The 13721-nt window shown below is 39.4% G+C and overlaps 1 protein-coding gene across 1 annotated transcript in view; it reads right to left on the minus strand.

Moving 5' to 3' along the window:
* Nucleotides 1-13721, minus strand: part of LRRC1 (leucine rich repeat containing 1) — a 70348-nt gene that overhangs the window by 31396 nt on the left and 25231 nt on the right. The window contains exons 3-4 of the mRNA XM_005518104.3: nt 9494-9572; nt 6230-6319 (exon numbers count right to left, since the gene is read on the minus strand). Coding sequence (XP_005518161.1) covers nt 6230-6319; nt 9494-9572 — 169 coding nt within the window. The remainder of the gene's footprint in view (nt 1-6229; nt 6320-9493; nt 9573-13721) is intronic.

Genomic DNA, 13721 nt, shown 5'->3' on the forward strand with positions numbered 1-13721 from the left:
GCAACATCTCTTATTTAAAGGCCAGATGGCACTGCACTCACTATTACATTGCTAGTGTTCCTGAAATAAACTTCCAAGTTCTTAACACTCAGTTTTGTCATCTACCAACCAGCTGTGATTAACACTGAATGGTCTACCTACTCAAACTCTGTAAATATTTCTTGCCACGCTAAATTCAGTTAAGCCACAGTAGGAGTTTTTAATACTATTTATATCAGCCAAGCCAGACCACCTACATACAGTGCTCCTTCTACGTATTTGTGAGATAAGCTTCCCCATCACTTCTGTTGTACCATGTAAGACTCTATGTTAATGAGACATTATTATGCTAAACCTGAAAAGAGAATTAAATTGTCTTGTTCCACACAATTTTAAGAACATTTTCTGTTCTGTGTGATGCTACCAGATGCATAGTCTACACTTGAAACATCCAGGCATACACTAAAAAAAACACAGCCACGGACTGGCCCAGGAATCCATTCTAAGGATTAGAATGCCATTCTGATCTGGTTCTGGACCATCTGTATTGAGCAGGTCACCCTTGCCTTTGAAGATCTTTCATGCCCCAGCTACTACTTCCATGATCAACATTAGATATTCAGTTTCAGAAGCTGCTGAAAACTTCGAAACCTCTAGAATTAAACATATGTTTATTTAATTCTACTTCTATTTAATTTAATATTTATTATTATAATATTTATATTATTATTTTTTATTAATACTATTTATTATTATATTATTTATTTATTATTATTTTAATCTAATTTAATAAGCAAAGCCATCACCCTCAGTGACTAATATGAAATCCCTGGATATTTCTGGCACCATGACTGTTGAAAAGCATGCCTGTAATAAATCTTTCTGTAAAACAATGCTCCTAAGCACAGCAACATTTGTTCTTTTCATTATGTTTGCTTTCACAATGAAATGCCTATTTCAGCGTTCTACCTGCCAGCTGCAAATGTTAAGAGGAAAATATCTCTGCTTACCTGGTAATTCCCTTTCAGTAGTAAGGTTCCACAGATCCATTCAGCCTGCTTGCAGCTTGGGGGTAAACCAGACTCATCAGTCATCAGCATCAGAATATCCTTCACATCTAAAGAAATTCACCCCTCCCCACATCAAAATTTTCTGAAGCTAAAATAAAGCTATGCTACTTTCTTGCATCACAGATTGTGCAGTTGTCTTAAAAAAAGAGGTGGAGGGGAGGGGGAAAACTGTGAATGATGGGGATACTACATATCATTGTATTTCTATGATCTTTTGCTGAATCCTCAGGATTTTGAAATCATGTCCAAGTAGGAGGCCATCTGTGTATTTTTAGGGGAGGAATAGATTGCAAATGGCAGAGGAAAGCTTTTTTCATCTGCCATATACGAAACTTTCAAAATACCCTACCTGCCAGTCATGAATAATCTCTTACTTTAAGGCTTAACATCCAAAAAAAAAGTGATCTGGTAATCTTTATCTTTCCCAGGCACAGACAAGACTGCTGAAAAAATGTGAAAGCTAAAAACTGGGTATGAGTTAGGTGCCTGGCGTGCCAGTGGGCAGCAGATCTTAAATCATAATTTAAAGCACACTAGTGAAGTTCTGCCCTTTGCTTCAGCCAGTTAAGAATTTAGTTGATTTTGCCACCCCTACAGAATATGACAGATAACTGTCTTTTTCAAATACGTATTTCATGCTGAATGGACTGTTTTTTCAGCTAAGGCAAATTCCTCATGAAGCACTGTTCTGAGTGTCCAATGCTTGATTAAACAACAGAGACACCTAAAAGGATTTCCAAAGAAGGTACCTGGATCTTATTCAAGCCTAAGAACCACAAATAAATAAAAAACACACAAAGCTGACACAACCTTTCTTCTCTTTCTAGACATTAAGCCATAAGACCACTATGCACATCTTTAAAATCATCAATCTTTACTGGTAAAAAAGCCAATATTACAATGGCCTGAAGCAAACACTACAGAATGAACACATATGGAAAAGAAAGGTGCTGGGCATTAGAATATTCACGCTATTATTATAAGACATGTCCTAGGAAGCCTCACAAACATCCCAATTTATTTAAATATCCTTACGTACAAATATTCCGATTTTTCAATGTCAGGAAAAAGTCATGGCCTGTGTTTTGGGTACTATGTGAATAAGGAAGTACTGAAGAAAAATAATCCTAGAAGCAAGGGGAAATTCTTAAATGTTACCCATGCTGGGAGGAACAGGTTATGCCTGCTTGTTGGGCAGCTCTAGACACAGACAGCCCTGCAGAAGAGGCAGGGAAATTAGACTTGTTCTCTTTAGACTGAGAAAGGCTGTAAAACACACTCCTACTCACAACTTAAATGGTGTAACTTGTTTCTCCAAATGGTTCAACTAGCCAACAGAACAAGTCCTGCTCCAAGCTGCACACACCTAATTATCAGCTTAAGTGTCTCCCATGCATTAGCATTCACTGTTTTACTCCAGATAGCAACCAAAGCAAGAGTTAAGAGAACACAAACTGCAGAGAAACACAGAAAGCAGTACTGGTAATATGAGGACAAACAGTCTGTTAACCAGTCCTGTTTTTGTCATACATCATTCTGGAAACCCCTGAAACAGTAACTGAGCTTAAAAGAAGGAGGTTTAATCCAGCAAGCAAAAACAGCACATGTAACAGCACCAGAAAAGCAGACTGAAGTGGCCACACAGAATAAGAGAAGTTGACATACTCGGAGCATGGCTATGCATAAGGAAGAGGAAAGACAAAAGGCTCAAGGAAGGCCTTGCCAATGTTCTTCAAACATCCAGCTGAAAATACTTCAAAATACTCCTTTTGGCAAAACAAAGGAAAATAAAAATATAAAAGATCTGTGCAGAAGAATGCTTAACAGCACAGTAAAAGTACAGATGGAACTCTACATACCAGTAGTTTTAACAAGTTCAGACACTGGCCTGGGACAGTGAAGCTGAACTCTGGCACTCATACATCAGACCATGGGAAAAACAGACTGGGTATCTGAATTCACAAGGAAGATTCACTTCCACTAAGGGTTCACCACAAGGCAATTCAGGTCTATCATCTGCCATTACTAAGAACTTTCTTACTAACATTAAAGTACTGCTGTTTGTAAAAGATTTGCCATTGCTTTTGCTGCTTTCCCCATTTAAGACAGTGAAGCAAATTTCCATCACCACAAGATTGTAAGTATGTAACTAAAAAAATTTTGAAAGGGACACTAAGCACATACTGATCTCTGTACTACAGTAAGATGAGCTAGAGATTTCACTGACTCTATTACACAGCTTCCTAGACAGCACTATTAAGACTGTAAGCAATTAGGATGCACTTCCCCAAGTTTGCACCTACTCTAGTGGCCAGAAGACCTGCAGCAAGCACAGGGATTTCAAATTTCTCCCCAGACAAATCCAACTGTAGTAGAATAAATACCAGTATATATTTGTTTGCTCAGTATTTGGAAGATCTCATACAGAGCATGTTGGTCCAGCCTATTCCCTCAAATAACAAGATGCATTATTATCCAAAGCATACTGAAACTCCAATAAGGCATTTGCAAACATATCCAAACACCTTTTATAGTCTTACTTAGTCTGCTCAGCCAGCAAAACAAAATTAGCATTATTTTTCAATTCCCAGCATTGGGGGAATGGGGTCCCAGCAGATGAAAAAGAATAAAGGAGGGTACAAGTACAAGTTTGTGGGTTTTACCTTAGAAAGAGCCGCAGCATTACACTGATTTTACCAAATACAAGGTGATTGGCAGCACCATCAAATTCACTTGCAGTAAACTATGAAAATTCTGCCAACTAAAACAGGAAAGTTGCACTTGTTGGTAGCCACACTGAAGAAAGAAAATGTCTTACTTACAGATCTAATGCTAAAAAATCAGTTAAATTCACTCTCAGAAGAGATCCATAAGGACTTCAGGTTGCAGTTCCAGTTCACTGCAAGACCTGCCAAGAATTTCGAGTTGGAAACAGATAGGATCTGTCTGTTGGACACTCCTCAAAGGACTTCAGGAATAGCTACATTCTGGGTGGACACCCCATGAGTTTCCCGCATGCAACATTATCATTCTTCTGAGTTAGAAACTATGCATTTTCAGTCCAAGCTTCCTGTTGACTTCACAGCATATTCCCACCTATTTTGAATACCTGATGAGGCAAAAACACATGATGTGTCTGATGAGCCCCACACATCTGTCTCTGTTTCTTTAAATAGAAACCTGATAATAAAAATTTCTAATAATGAGATTAAAGTGTTTTTGTAAAAATACAATATTCATACTCTAAATAGCTAATCTGGGAAACTTCTCAGATCAAAGCAGGCCTGTCAGACTTGAATAAAAGTCTGTCACTCCAGGAGAACTCACCAAGTCCATCAGGACAAGCCTGTGGTCCTTCCCAACACAAGTGAAGACCCGAAATTCTGTTACAATTTCAAGGATCAGATACTGACTTTAAAAGAGGATGGGTAGCATTGCTCTGTTCTGCAAGGGCTCACACTGAAACAGTACCACAGCTTTCCACAAGCTGCTTCGGATCAGTAGGAGGCAAATTTTTAGCTTACTTTCTTGCACAGCTCCACATATGGACATCTCTACAAATTCTGGTATCCCCATTTTAACCGTACTTGTTTCAAGTCATCTGCTTCAAAACAGAGGCTATCACAGCACTCACACTACCAAATGAGAGGCAAAACAACATGCTTGTCATGTTTCTTATATTTATTTTCAGAATCAGGCAGGATCCCAAATTTTTGGCCTTTATTTTCAGTAAATGTGAAGCCCGAGCAGGCCTTTTCTTAGCTGCCAGTGCTGAAAAAGCTACACAGAAAGTTTTGTGAACTTTCACAGTGAAGGAAGAATATCACAGAAGTCCTGGCCCAAGCAATTTTTAGGCAAGACTCTGCTCTCATCACAGGGCACACACTATCTGTACCTGTTACTGCTTGCGGGAGGTTTCAAAAGATATTTTCCACTTCTGTTGCAGCCGGCGTGGTGCCAGCTGAGAGCTTTCATACCCATGGGAAGTGGCTAAAGTAATTCCAGTCTCAACTTGACTACATTGCAGGAGCTCTTATGATTAAGATCCTTTCCGCAGGACTCCTCTGTTTAGAAACATCTGGATTTTACTGAACTAACAACAAACCAGCAGAATGGGCAATAGTTGTGCACAGCCATTTGCCAGGGGGGAATACTAAAGACGCCTACATATGCTCAAGGAGAAACTGGACAAGTACACAGAAGAGAGATTCATTATGGGCTATCAATTAAACAAACCAAAATCCAACTCCTCTGAACCAGAAACAGTCAGGGGCTGGAAAAAAGAGTCACACACACACATACTGTTCTTCTAAAGCCTCACTAAACACCTATTTACGGCAACAGCAAAAGGAAGCTGGGCTAGATGAGCCTTTGAGCAGAATCAGCACAGTCACTCTCATATATTTTAGTGAGGAGACTTGGAACTATTACTTCCTCTTTCAAATTGGAAGAGATACCCTTCTCTGCTAAGGCAAAAGAGATTTTCCATCTGCAAACGTGGATGTTTATTTCAGTGAAAAGGGGACACAGAAACATTGTTCACATCACTCTCCACATGTTTCCACTTTGAAAGTCTGTCCTTGCAACACTGATCTACCTTCCAGAGTGAACAAACATCTTAAAAACTTATAAAATTTAATCTTAACAGCTGTTCCAAGAGTTTTCATCTCCACAGCTCCCACTGAAGGTTTTTTCAAAACCAGACTGTGCTCCCATAGCTAGTTAGGAAGCTTCTAAATTTCCATCCTGATCACAGCCAGCTTTTACCCATCTGTTCTTGTGCCAGCAATTGCCTGGTTTTGAGCTAAGCTGCAAGCCATCTGACATGTTCACAATAATGGATCAATGGTCTACTTAGGAAAGCAAAAGGTCAGACCAGCATGACAAAACTCCAAATTAAATTTGCTCCTAAAATTCCAAGTTATTTTAAATCCTAAAGAACAGAGTTGAACTATACACATACACACTTTAGGTTCTACATTAACCTACTAATGTTAAATGAAAATGCCATGTTTTAGGATTTTTTGAACAGATCTCTCCAACTTGAAAGAATAGAAAAAATAAGGATAGACCTGCAAATAATTTACAGGTGTATTAAATACAATTATGTGAATCATTTATACAAGAAGGGCAACAATAAAAAAATAAATTTAAAAAGTAATAAGGTACAAATAACTTACTTCCCAATGTTTTCAGGTAGTGCTTGCAGAGAGATGTCATTTACTGAAAGACACGTCAGATTCTGCAATTCAGGAAAGCTTTCAGGCAACCTATGGAGATATTAATTCAAATCAAGGACTTCCAGAAGTACTCTCTTCCAGGTGAGTAAGACTTTATTTAGCAAATACACAGAGAAGAAGGAAAGCCCAGATTCTAGCATGACTCTCAGAAAATTCTAAGTATCATTAAAAAAATCCATGATTTAGGGTGTCTCGAAGTACCATGTAGGGACTTGAAAGTTTATTCTGTATCAAAGAACAGGTGATATACCACTCTCTTCCCTGCACTCAATTTGCAACTTCAAAACACCATAGGGCTTGAGAACATTTTGAGTATTTGAACAAAATTGAAAAATAAAATCAAACACATTAAAAACAAAACCACCCAAACTTTTTTACTCATTTTCCTGTATAACCAAATGGTAAAATGATTACATTTTATTCTTATTCAGGCTTCAGTCACACACACGCTTATAGCATGGCCATTCTGTATTAGCTGCTAGGCTGCTCTTCAGTTGCTGCTTTTTTGAAAAAGCACATTGTTCACCATGAAGACAGTGTTCTGCTGTTACAGCATTTCACACTTACTGGTTCACAACACAACAGCATGTTAATCCCTCCTTCTTACACTACGAAATGCAGTCATATGCAGAATGTTCCAAAGTTCCCAAAGCATTTAGGTCCATCACCCAGACAGTCTTCTGCAAGGTGTGGCCCCCCATTCCCTCACACTGAGGGGCTCCTGTGCCACTTGCTGCTCACTGGCAATACCAAGAACCTCAGCTTGCAGTTGCACAAGAGACAGGATGAGGGAAAGGGGTCAATTAGGTAAAGAAGGAGAAGCCCCTGGCCCAGTCACTCAATTTCTGCTCAATCCCCAGAGCATGCAGATCAAGCTGTAGTGTTTGGTTTGGTTCCTGCTCTCCCCATCACCCAGCTCAAGGCACATGGTGTGACCTGCAGGTAACTTGCCAAACGGAGACACACCAACAGGCAAATACAACTCTGCACAGGGGAAATGGGCAGAAGGAAAAAGGCAAATTACAGTGTGGGGAAAGAGGCAGTTTTTGTGTGATCAATTCTGTACTGCTTCATATTCTGGACCTTATTAACAGAAGATGCTCAATATCTTCAAAATGTGAGCTCCACTGGTACCACTCATTACCATTTAGACTCTAACAGGCTTAAGAGTGGAGTTAAATGCTTTGATTGTCTTTTGCTCAGCCCTGATGTTAACAGGTAGTTGGACTTAATGATTATTATAGGTCCCTTCCAACTAGAACCATTCTATTCTCTCTACAGCAGGCAGTGGACTTCCATATCTATAATAAATCTATGCATGCGTATAAATATCTATAAATAAACGCATCTGCTTTCTACTGATATGAATAATATATAAATCTGAAACAATCTGAAAACAGCTGGAAAAATGGTCTGCCAGCCACCTTTAATGCACAGTTTCATCAGTGATTTAAGTCTGACAATGAGGCAACACATTGTATTAGTGGTAGGACATTGATTGCAAAGATCTCCAACTGGCTTTTAAGCTTAGAGGAAATAAGGACAAGAATCAATAGCTAAAAACAAGTTTCAGAATATTACACAAAAATAACTATTTGACTTTCCCACTTTGCCTGGGCAAATCAGTGCAAAAACTAACATGCAATTAAATAGATAAAACTGAAATTCTGGATCTCATCACAGAAATACCTGGCAACCATAGTAAACAATTCCTGGAATCTGTGCTTTCTAACTTATTAAACTGCTTGGAGTGATGTTTTCCAGGACATGCTTACGCTTTGGAGCCACTTTATCAAGAATTTTTAGAATTCCCTTAAATTATCAACAAAGAGTGATGAGATCTATTTCAACACCACTGAAAAAATTCTTTAGTGAACTCCACAAAGCTGCAGCTGTGCATTACAGGTATTGTTTAAGGAAACACATTACTCAGGCTCAGGCCTTATTGAGCACACAAAATGAAGAAGGATAACTAGAACACTACTACTGACACTTTCGATTTCAACACCACAAGATGCAGATCTGAGCTTTATACACTGCAACTGATGCCTGGAAAAATGCTGCTCAGTGACCCTCACCACTTGTGTATCTAAACATCAGTTCAGCCTCAGTTTGCTTTGCTGGATTTTTGTGGTATTATTATCCTCACTATATAAATAGGCTGCAGAGCCACGGGGATTAAGATCACAAGTGTCCCTTTAATGCTCAGCGATGCGACTTTCAGAGAACTTAGGAGGCACTATGGGCAATATTCAAAGCACACTTCTGAAGAATCTGAGCTGCCTATGTGGGAGAAGCAGTCTTGTGAAACCACTGGAGCGGCTTAAGCTCTTACAGACTCCCATTTGTTAGCACTGCAGCAGCCCAGCCAGCCAGCTAACCTTGCAAGTATCTGGCCATCTCAGTACAAAGCAAAGCAGGTCAGTGAGCACCCACTGTGAGCACTCTGGCTTATGTGACTTGCTCAGCATCACAAAGGAGCTCTGTGGCAATGGCTGGTTCAAGAAACAGCTCTCCAAATAGCATTCAAAGGCTCTAACTAGCAAATCACCTCTTCCTTGCCATCTCCACCCTCACTTTACTAGATAAATTCCAGATTCTTCAGCAAACTGAAAAGAGAAATGTAAACAAAACTCCTCTTCCATACTAAAAGCGTGTATAACCTCCAAACCTCAGCTCATCAGAACACAGGCTGGCAGCAGACACAGCAGCCACTGACAAACACAGTGCATTTCTGCCTCATGTTACTGCATGTCACTGTGTCCCAACTGACAGGAGGGTGATGAAATGCCAGCCCAAGCTTTAATCATTAGTAAAAGCCATTATCTGCAGCAGCTGATCTAAAGTCTATTCCAAATCATCAGGCACCTGGGTTTGTGCCAATTCATTTGCTCTAGCCATTGCTGTATCTTTCCCAAGTAGGAACATGGTTTTTCCTATGCATTTAAGAAAAGGAATTAAAATCATTTTATAGATGATCATATTTACCATATCAGATTTTTCTGGTTGGCTAACAAATTTCATCCCCACCCAAAGCAAGATGCACATCACTTTCTGAATCTGAACTTTTGCTGCAGTCCCTGCCAGAGACAAACACTCTCAGCCATATTACACAGAGTCTAGGTGATTTTTATTTAAAATTGTAATTGTTACAGCAAGATTGCAATTCTGGTATGTCATGTACTAAGAAGAAGGTGAAGTTACCTAGTCAGTGGGTTGCCACTGAAATCTGCTACCTGTAGTGCTCTGCAGAATGAGATGCTTTCTGGTATTTCAGGAATATCTGCAGAAGAAAAAAAAAGGAAAAAAATTGTCAGCAACTGTACTGCATCTTCACTGAAATTACTGCATAATGACAGTAAGTAACTTGGTACTGCAAGGAGTTATCTTGGTATCTTTCAAGACATTTCAACATACAAGGCTGCTCCCTGTCCAAGTACAGAACTATAGAAGCAGACCCATTTTGTGTTTTCTCACACCCCATTTTCCCCTTCTGCTCCGTGTTCATCTTCATACTACTCACCTGTCCTTGGACTGATCTTTATCAGACTCTGCACATCAAAAGAATCAGACAACCAATGTGCTAGGGCTGTCCTAAAGAGCCAATTATAATCAGAACCTCTGATGAACTGATCAATACATGCCCACATTCTGTGGTGGAAGAAACTATGTGGGAAAGGAAAACGGTGGAAGGAAGAAGCAAATGTGCAAGTCTCTCCACATGTAACATACACCCATGGAGCAGAAACATCCTCCCTTACACCATAGTCAAGTAATTTGAAAATTATATTCACACTGTCAGGTCACAATAAGTGCTGCTACACCATTTCAGATTGCCAGGAAGTAAACAGAGATATTTGTATATGAAAACAGGTGGGTTTTTTTTTTCAAGGAACTTCAATAGAGCACATTTATCTACTCAAGTCAAGTATATCTTAGATATAAAAATGTTTTCTGGCACTTACAACAAACTGAATATCCACAAATAGGCTAGCAGTCTTCTGATTAAGTACCTGTTCACTGTCACTGAGGTTCAGCAAAAATTAAATAAATATTTTGGTTTCCTTGAACATCAAAATTAATCTTTATGACTGATTTTGAAAGTAATTTTTTTATAAAAGCAAATTTTTAAGTAATGATCAGACTTCTGTTTCAAAGTTTTTGGCTATTTCCACTGACCTCACCAGCCATGGGCAGGGACACCTTCCACTAGACCAGATTGCTCAAAGCCCCATCCAACCTGGCCTTGAACACTTCCAGGAATGGGGTATCCACAGCTTCTCTGGGAAACTTGTTCCAGTGCCTTGTCACCCTCACAGCAATAAATTTCTTCCTAAAATCTCATCTGAATCTAGTCAAATAGACACTAACTTTTATCTTGCATTACAGCAACAAACACTGACACTGAACTTGGCTAACCAACAAGTAAAGAATGTGTCATCCACTATCTAGTCTTCACGCTGTTCTTCCCTGGGAGCTAGCTGAAAGGGACATCTCTATTTCAAAGCTTCTGAGAACTGAGAATTACTTATTTATTTGCAACCAAGCCGCCATCCACAAATTTTAAATGCATTTATGTACACACACAACCCTTCAACGTTTTCACACAGAGATACACATTTTAGCATGACAATCATTCACACTGATTAAAAACAAACCAACAAGCAAACAGCAAAAAGTAAAGCTGAAGTAAAAATATCTATTCTAATATGTCTGGGGAAAAATATACATAATGGTGCATAAAAATGCAACATATAAAGCAGAAGATAAATCCTCAATGCACATGTCTCTAAAACTAATTATGCTATTGATTTCCTCCACCAAAATATCATTGCCATACTGAAAACAGTTTTTCTTGTACTTCTGTATGACATACTACAATACCCAGAAAATATGCCTTCTCAGCAAAACTATTTTGACATGCTTTTTCTGTTATAAAAGTCTTGGATACTATCTGTAAAGGTGAAAAAGTATCCAAGACAAGAAAAAATTACTCCAATATAAGATACTATTTGTAGCAACACAGTATAGGCACTGCTTATAATTTGGATGCATTCGTGAATTACTGAATCTGTTCTGGAAATAAAATGTGCTTTCCCAGACTATGAAGTCAGTACATGAGCCAAATTCTTCAATAAGAAATGCGAATAGGAGCAGGGAAAACAAGAGAAATTTAATTTTTGTGGGTTTTCTTTCACATAATCTCTGACCCAGGAGACCAGAGTAAAGCCATGTTGGAAGGAAGACTTTTCCATGGTCACGAGGGATTGGGTTAGAGAATGTCCACAAGTCCTTGGGCCCTGTTGGTACACGTTCACGCGTGCTGAGGGAGCTGGGGGACACCATGGCCAGGCCACACACGATCATCTCAAAGGTTATGGGGATGAAGAGAAGTGTCCGAGGACTGGACAAAAGCAAATGTCAGCCGAATCTACAAAAAAGGCAAGAAGAAGGACCCAAGGAACTGCTGGCCTGCTAGCTACACCTCAGTCCCTCCAAAAGGATGACAAGAAGGTGACCAGGAATAGTCAGCATGGATTCACACCTCATCAAATTGATTCTTCTTCTTCTACAATGAAACAACTATCCGGATGGATGAGGGGAGAGCTATGGATATTGTCTCCTTGGACTTCAGCAAGGCTTTTGACACTGTCTTCCACAATAACCTTGTAGGCAAACTCAGGAGGTGCAGACTGAACGAATGGACAGTGAGGTGGACAGAGAACTCTCTGAGCTCTGAGTCCACACCTGGAGAGCTGTTTCGAATTCTGGGCTCCACAGTATGGGACAGTGAGCTCCTGAAACAGGTCCAACAGAGGGAAACAGAGATGATTAAGGGACAGGAGCAACTGTCCTACAAAGAGAAAGGCTGAGGGAGCTGGGCCTGTTCACCTCAAGAAGAGATAAATGAGAGGGGAACTCATCAATGTCTATCAGTATCTGAAGGGAAGCTGTCAAGAAGATGTTCCCAGGCTCTTTGCAGTGGTGCCAAGCAATAGGAGAAAAGGCAACAGACAGAAACTGATGCACAGCAAGTTCCCCTTGACTATACGGAAAACCATCTTTGCTGTGTAGGTGACCAAGCACTGAAACAGACTGCCCAGAGAGGTTGTGAGTCTCCTCCCTGGAGATATTCAAGAATCAGTTGGACACAATCCTGTGCAATGTGGTCTAGGACAATCCTGCTTGAGCAGGGAGGTTGGATCAATGACCCTCTATGATCCTTTCCAATATTACCCATTCTCTGATTCTGTAAAGCACATTTTCCTCCCACTTGATACTTTTTCACTATTCATTTCTCTCCTCTGCCTATGTGGACAAAAGATGGACAAAAATTCAGTGCAGCTCTCTGAAGTGAGGATTATATATTTACTGAATTGAAAAAGGTTGAAATGTAACTCATTTTCATTGCCAAGCATCTTAAAGATTTCTCAAGCAAAACACAAGTTATGAGAAGATAGTTTATCACTACACATGAAGACTAGTGTAACATTGCATTGAGTAGATTAATTCAGAAGAGAAAAGAAGAGGCAGATTTTACTAAAAAGCAAAAAATGGAGTGATAATTTGTAGCAGAGAAGATAATGGTACATAACAAAACCACTGACATAATCAACTGGAATGCAGCAGAGGATATTAAAATATATAAAGAAGTCCTTGTGTCTCTTGATGGATTAAGAACCTTTCACCATTAGCATTGACTACCTGATTTTGTTACAGACATTAACATGTACGTACCTGTCAATATCAGCAACAGTAAGGTTGAATACTTTTCTTGCCACTGCTGGATAACCAGCTCAAATCCTACTTAAATATCTAGGATTCTTCTAATGCTACACTCTGATGAATGCTTTGCATTTACACAATGCCCCAGATGTTCTGGCATGCAGATTGTGCAGCACTGCTAATAATAAAGCCATAAACCAAACATAAGCCCTATGACATGTGACAGTACAGATACACTGACAGCAGAAAAGAAGTTGTGGCAGCAGCAGTGGATCAAAATCAAGCTCAGCAGTCATGTATACAAGAGGGCATAAATCCCCATCTCCATTCAAAACACCTCTTCAGATGTTTATTGTTACAGTTTGCACAAGAATTTGCTAACAATTTAGCAAACCCTGTAGAAGGTAAATTGAGAATTAAGTTTGACACTAGGGAATTCTGTACTGTCTAGATGAGGAAATTACTTCTGAAAATCCTTCTGTTTGATGATAATCCTTTCTCTTTCTACCCCCCCCTTTTTTTTTTTAAATGTTTACAACAGTTACATCCCTCAAACCACATTCCCTGGCTTTTCTTCCTCTAACGGCTGGGAGGGTGATTTCTAAACTGGTAAAATTTTTGTATGGTACATTTTTCCAGGATTCTATATTAAATTTCAAGAACTGGTAATATTCCATCTACACAAAGGTTACAGTAAAGCCACCAT

Source organism: Pseudopodoces humilis, chromosome 3 (assembly GCF_049639895.1).
Source record: "Pseudopodoces humilis isolate 2021_Gansu_Grassland_sample_001 chromosome 3, ASM4963989v1, whole genome shotgun sequence".
NCBI classification, from domain to species: Eukaryota; Metazoa; Chordata; class Aves; order Passeriformes; family Paridae; genus Pseudopodoces; species Pseudopodoces humilis.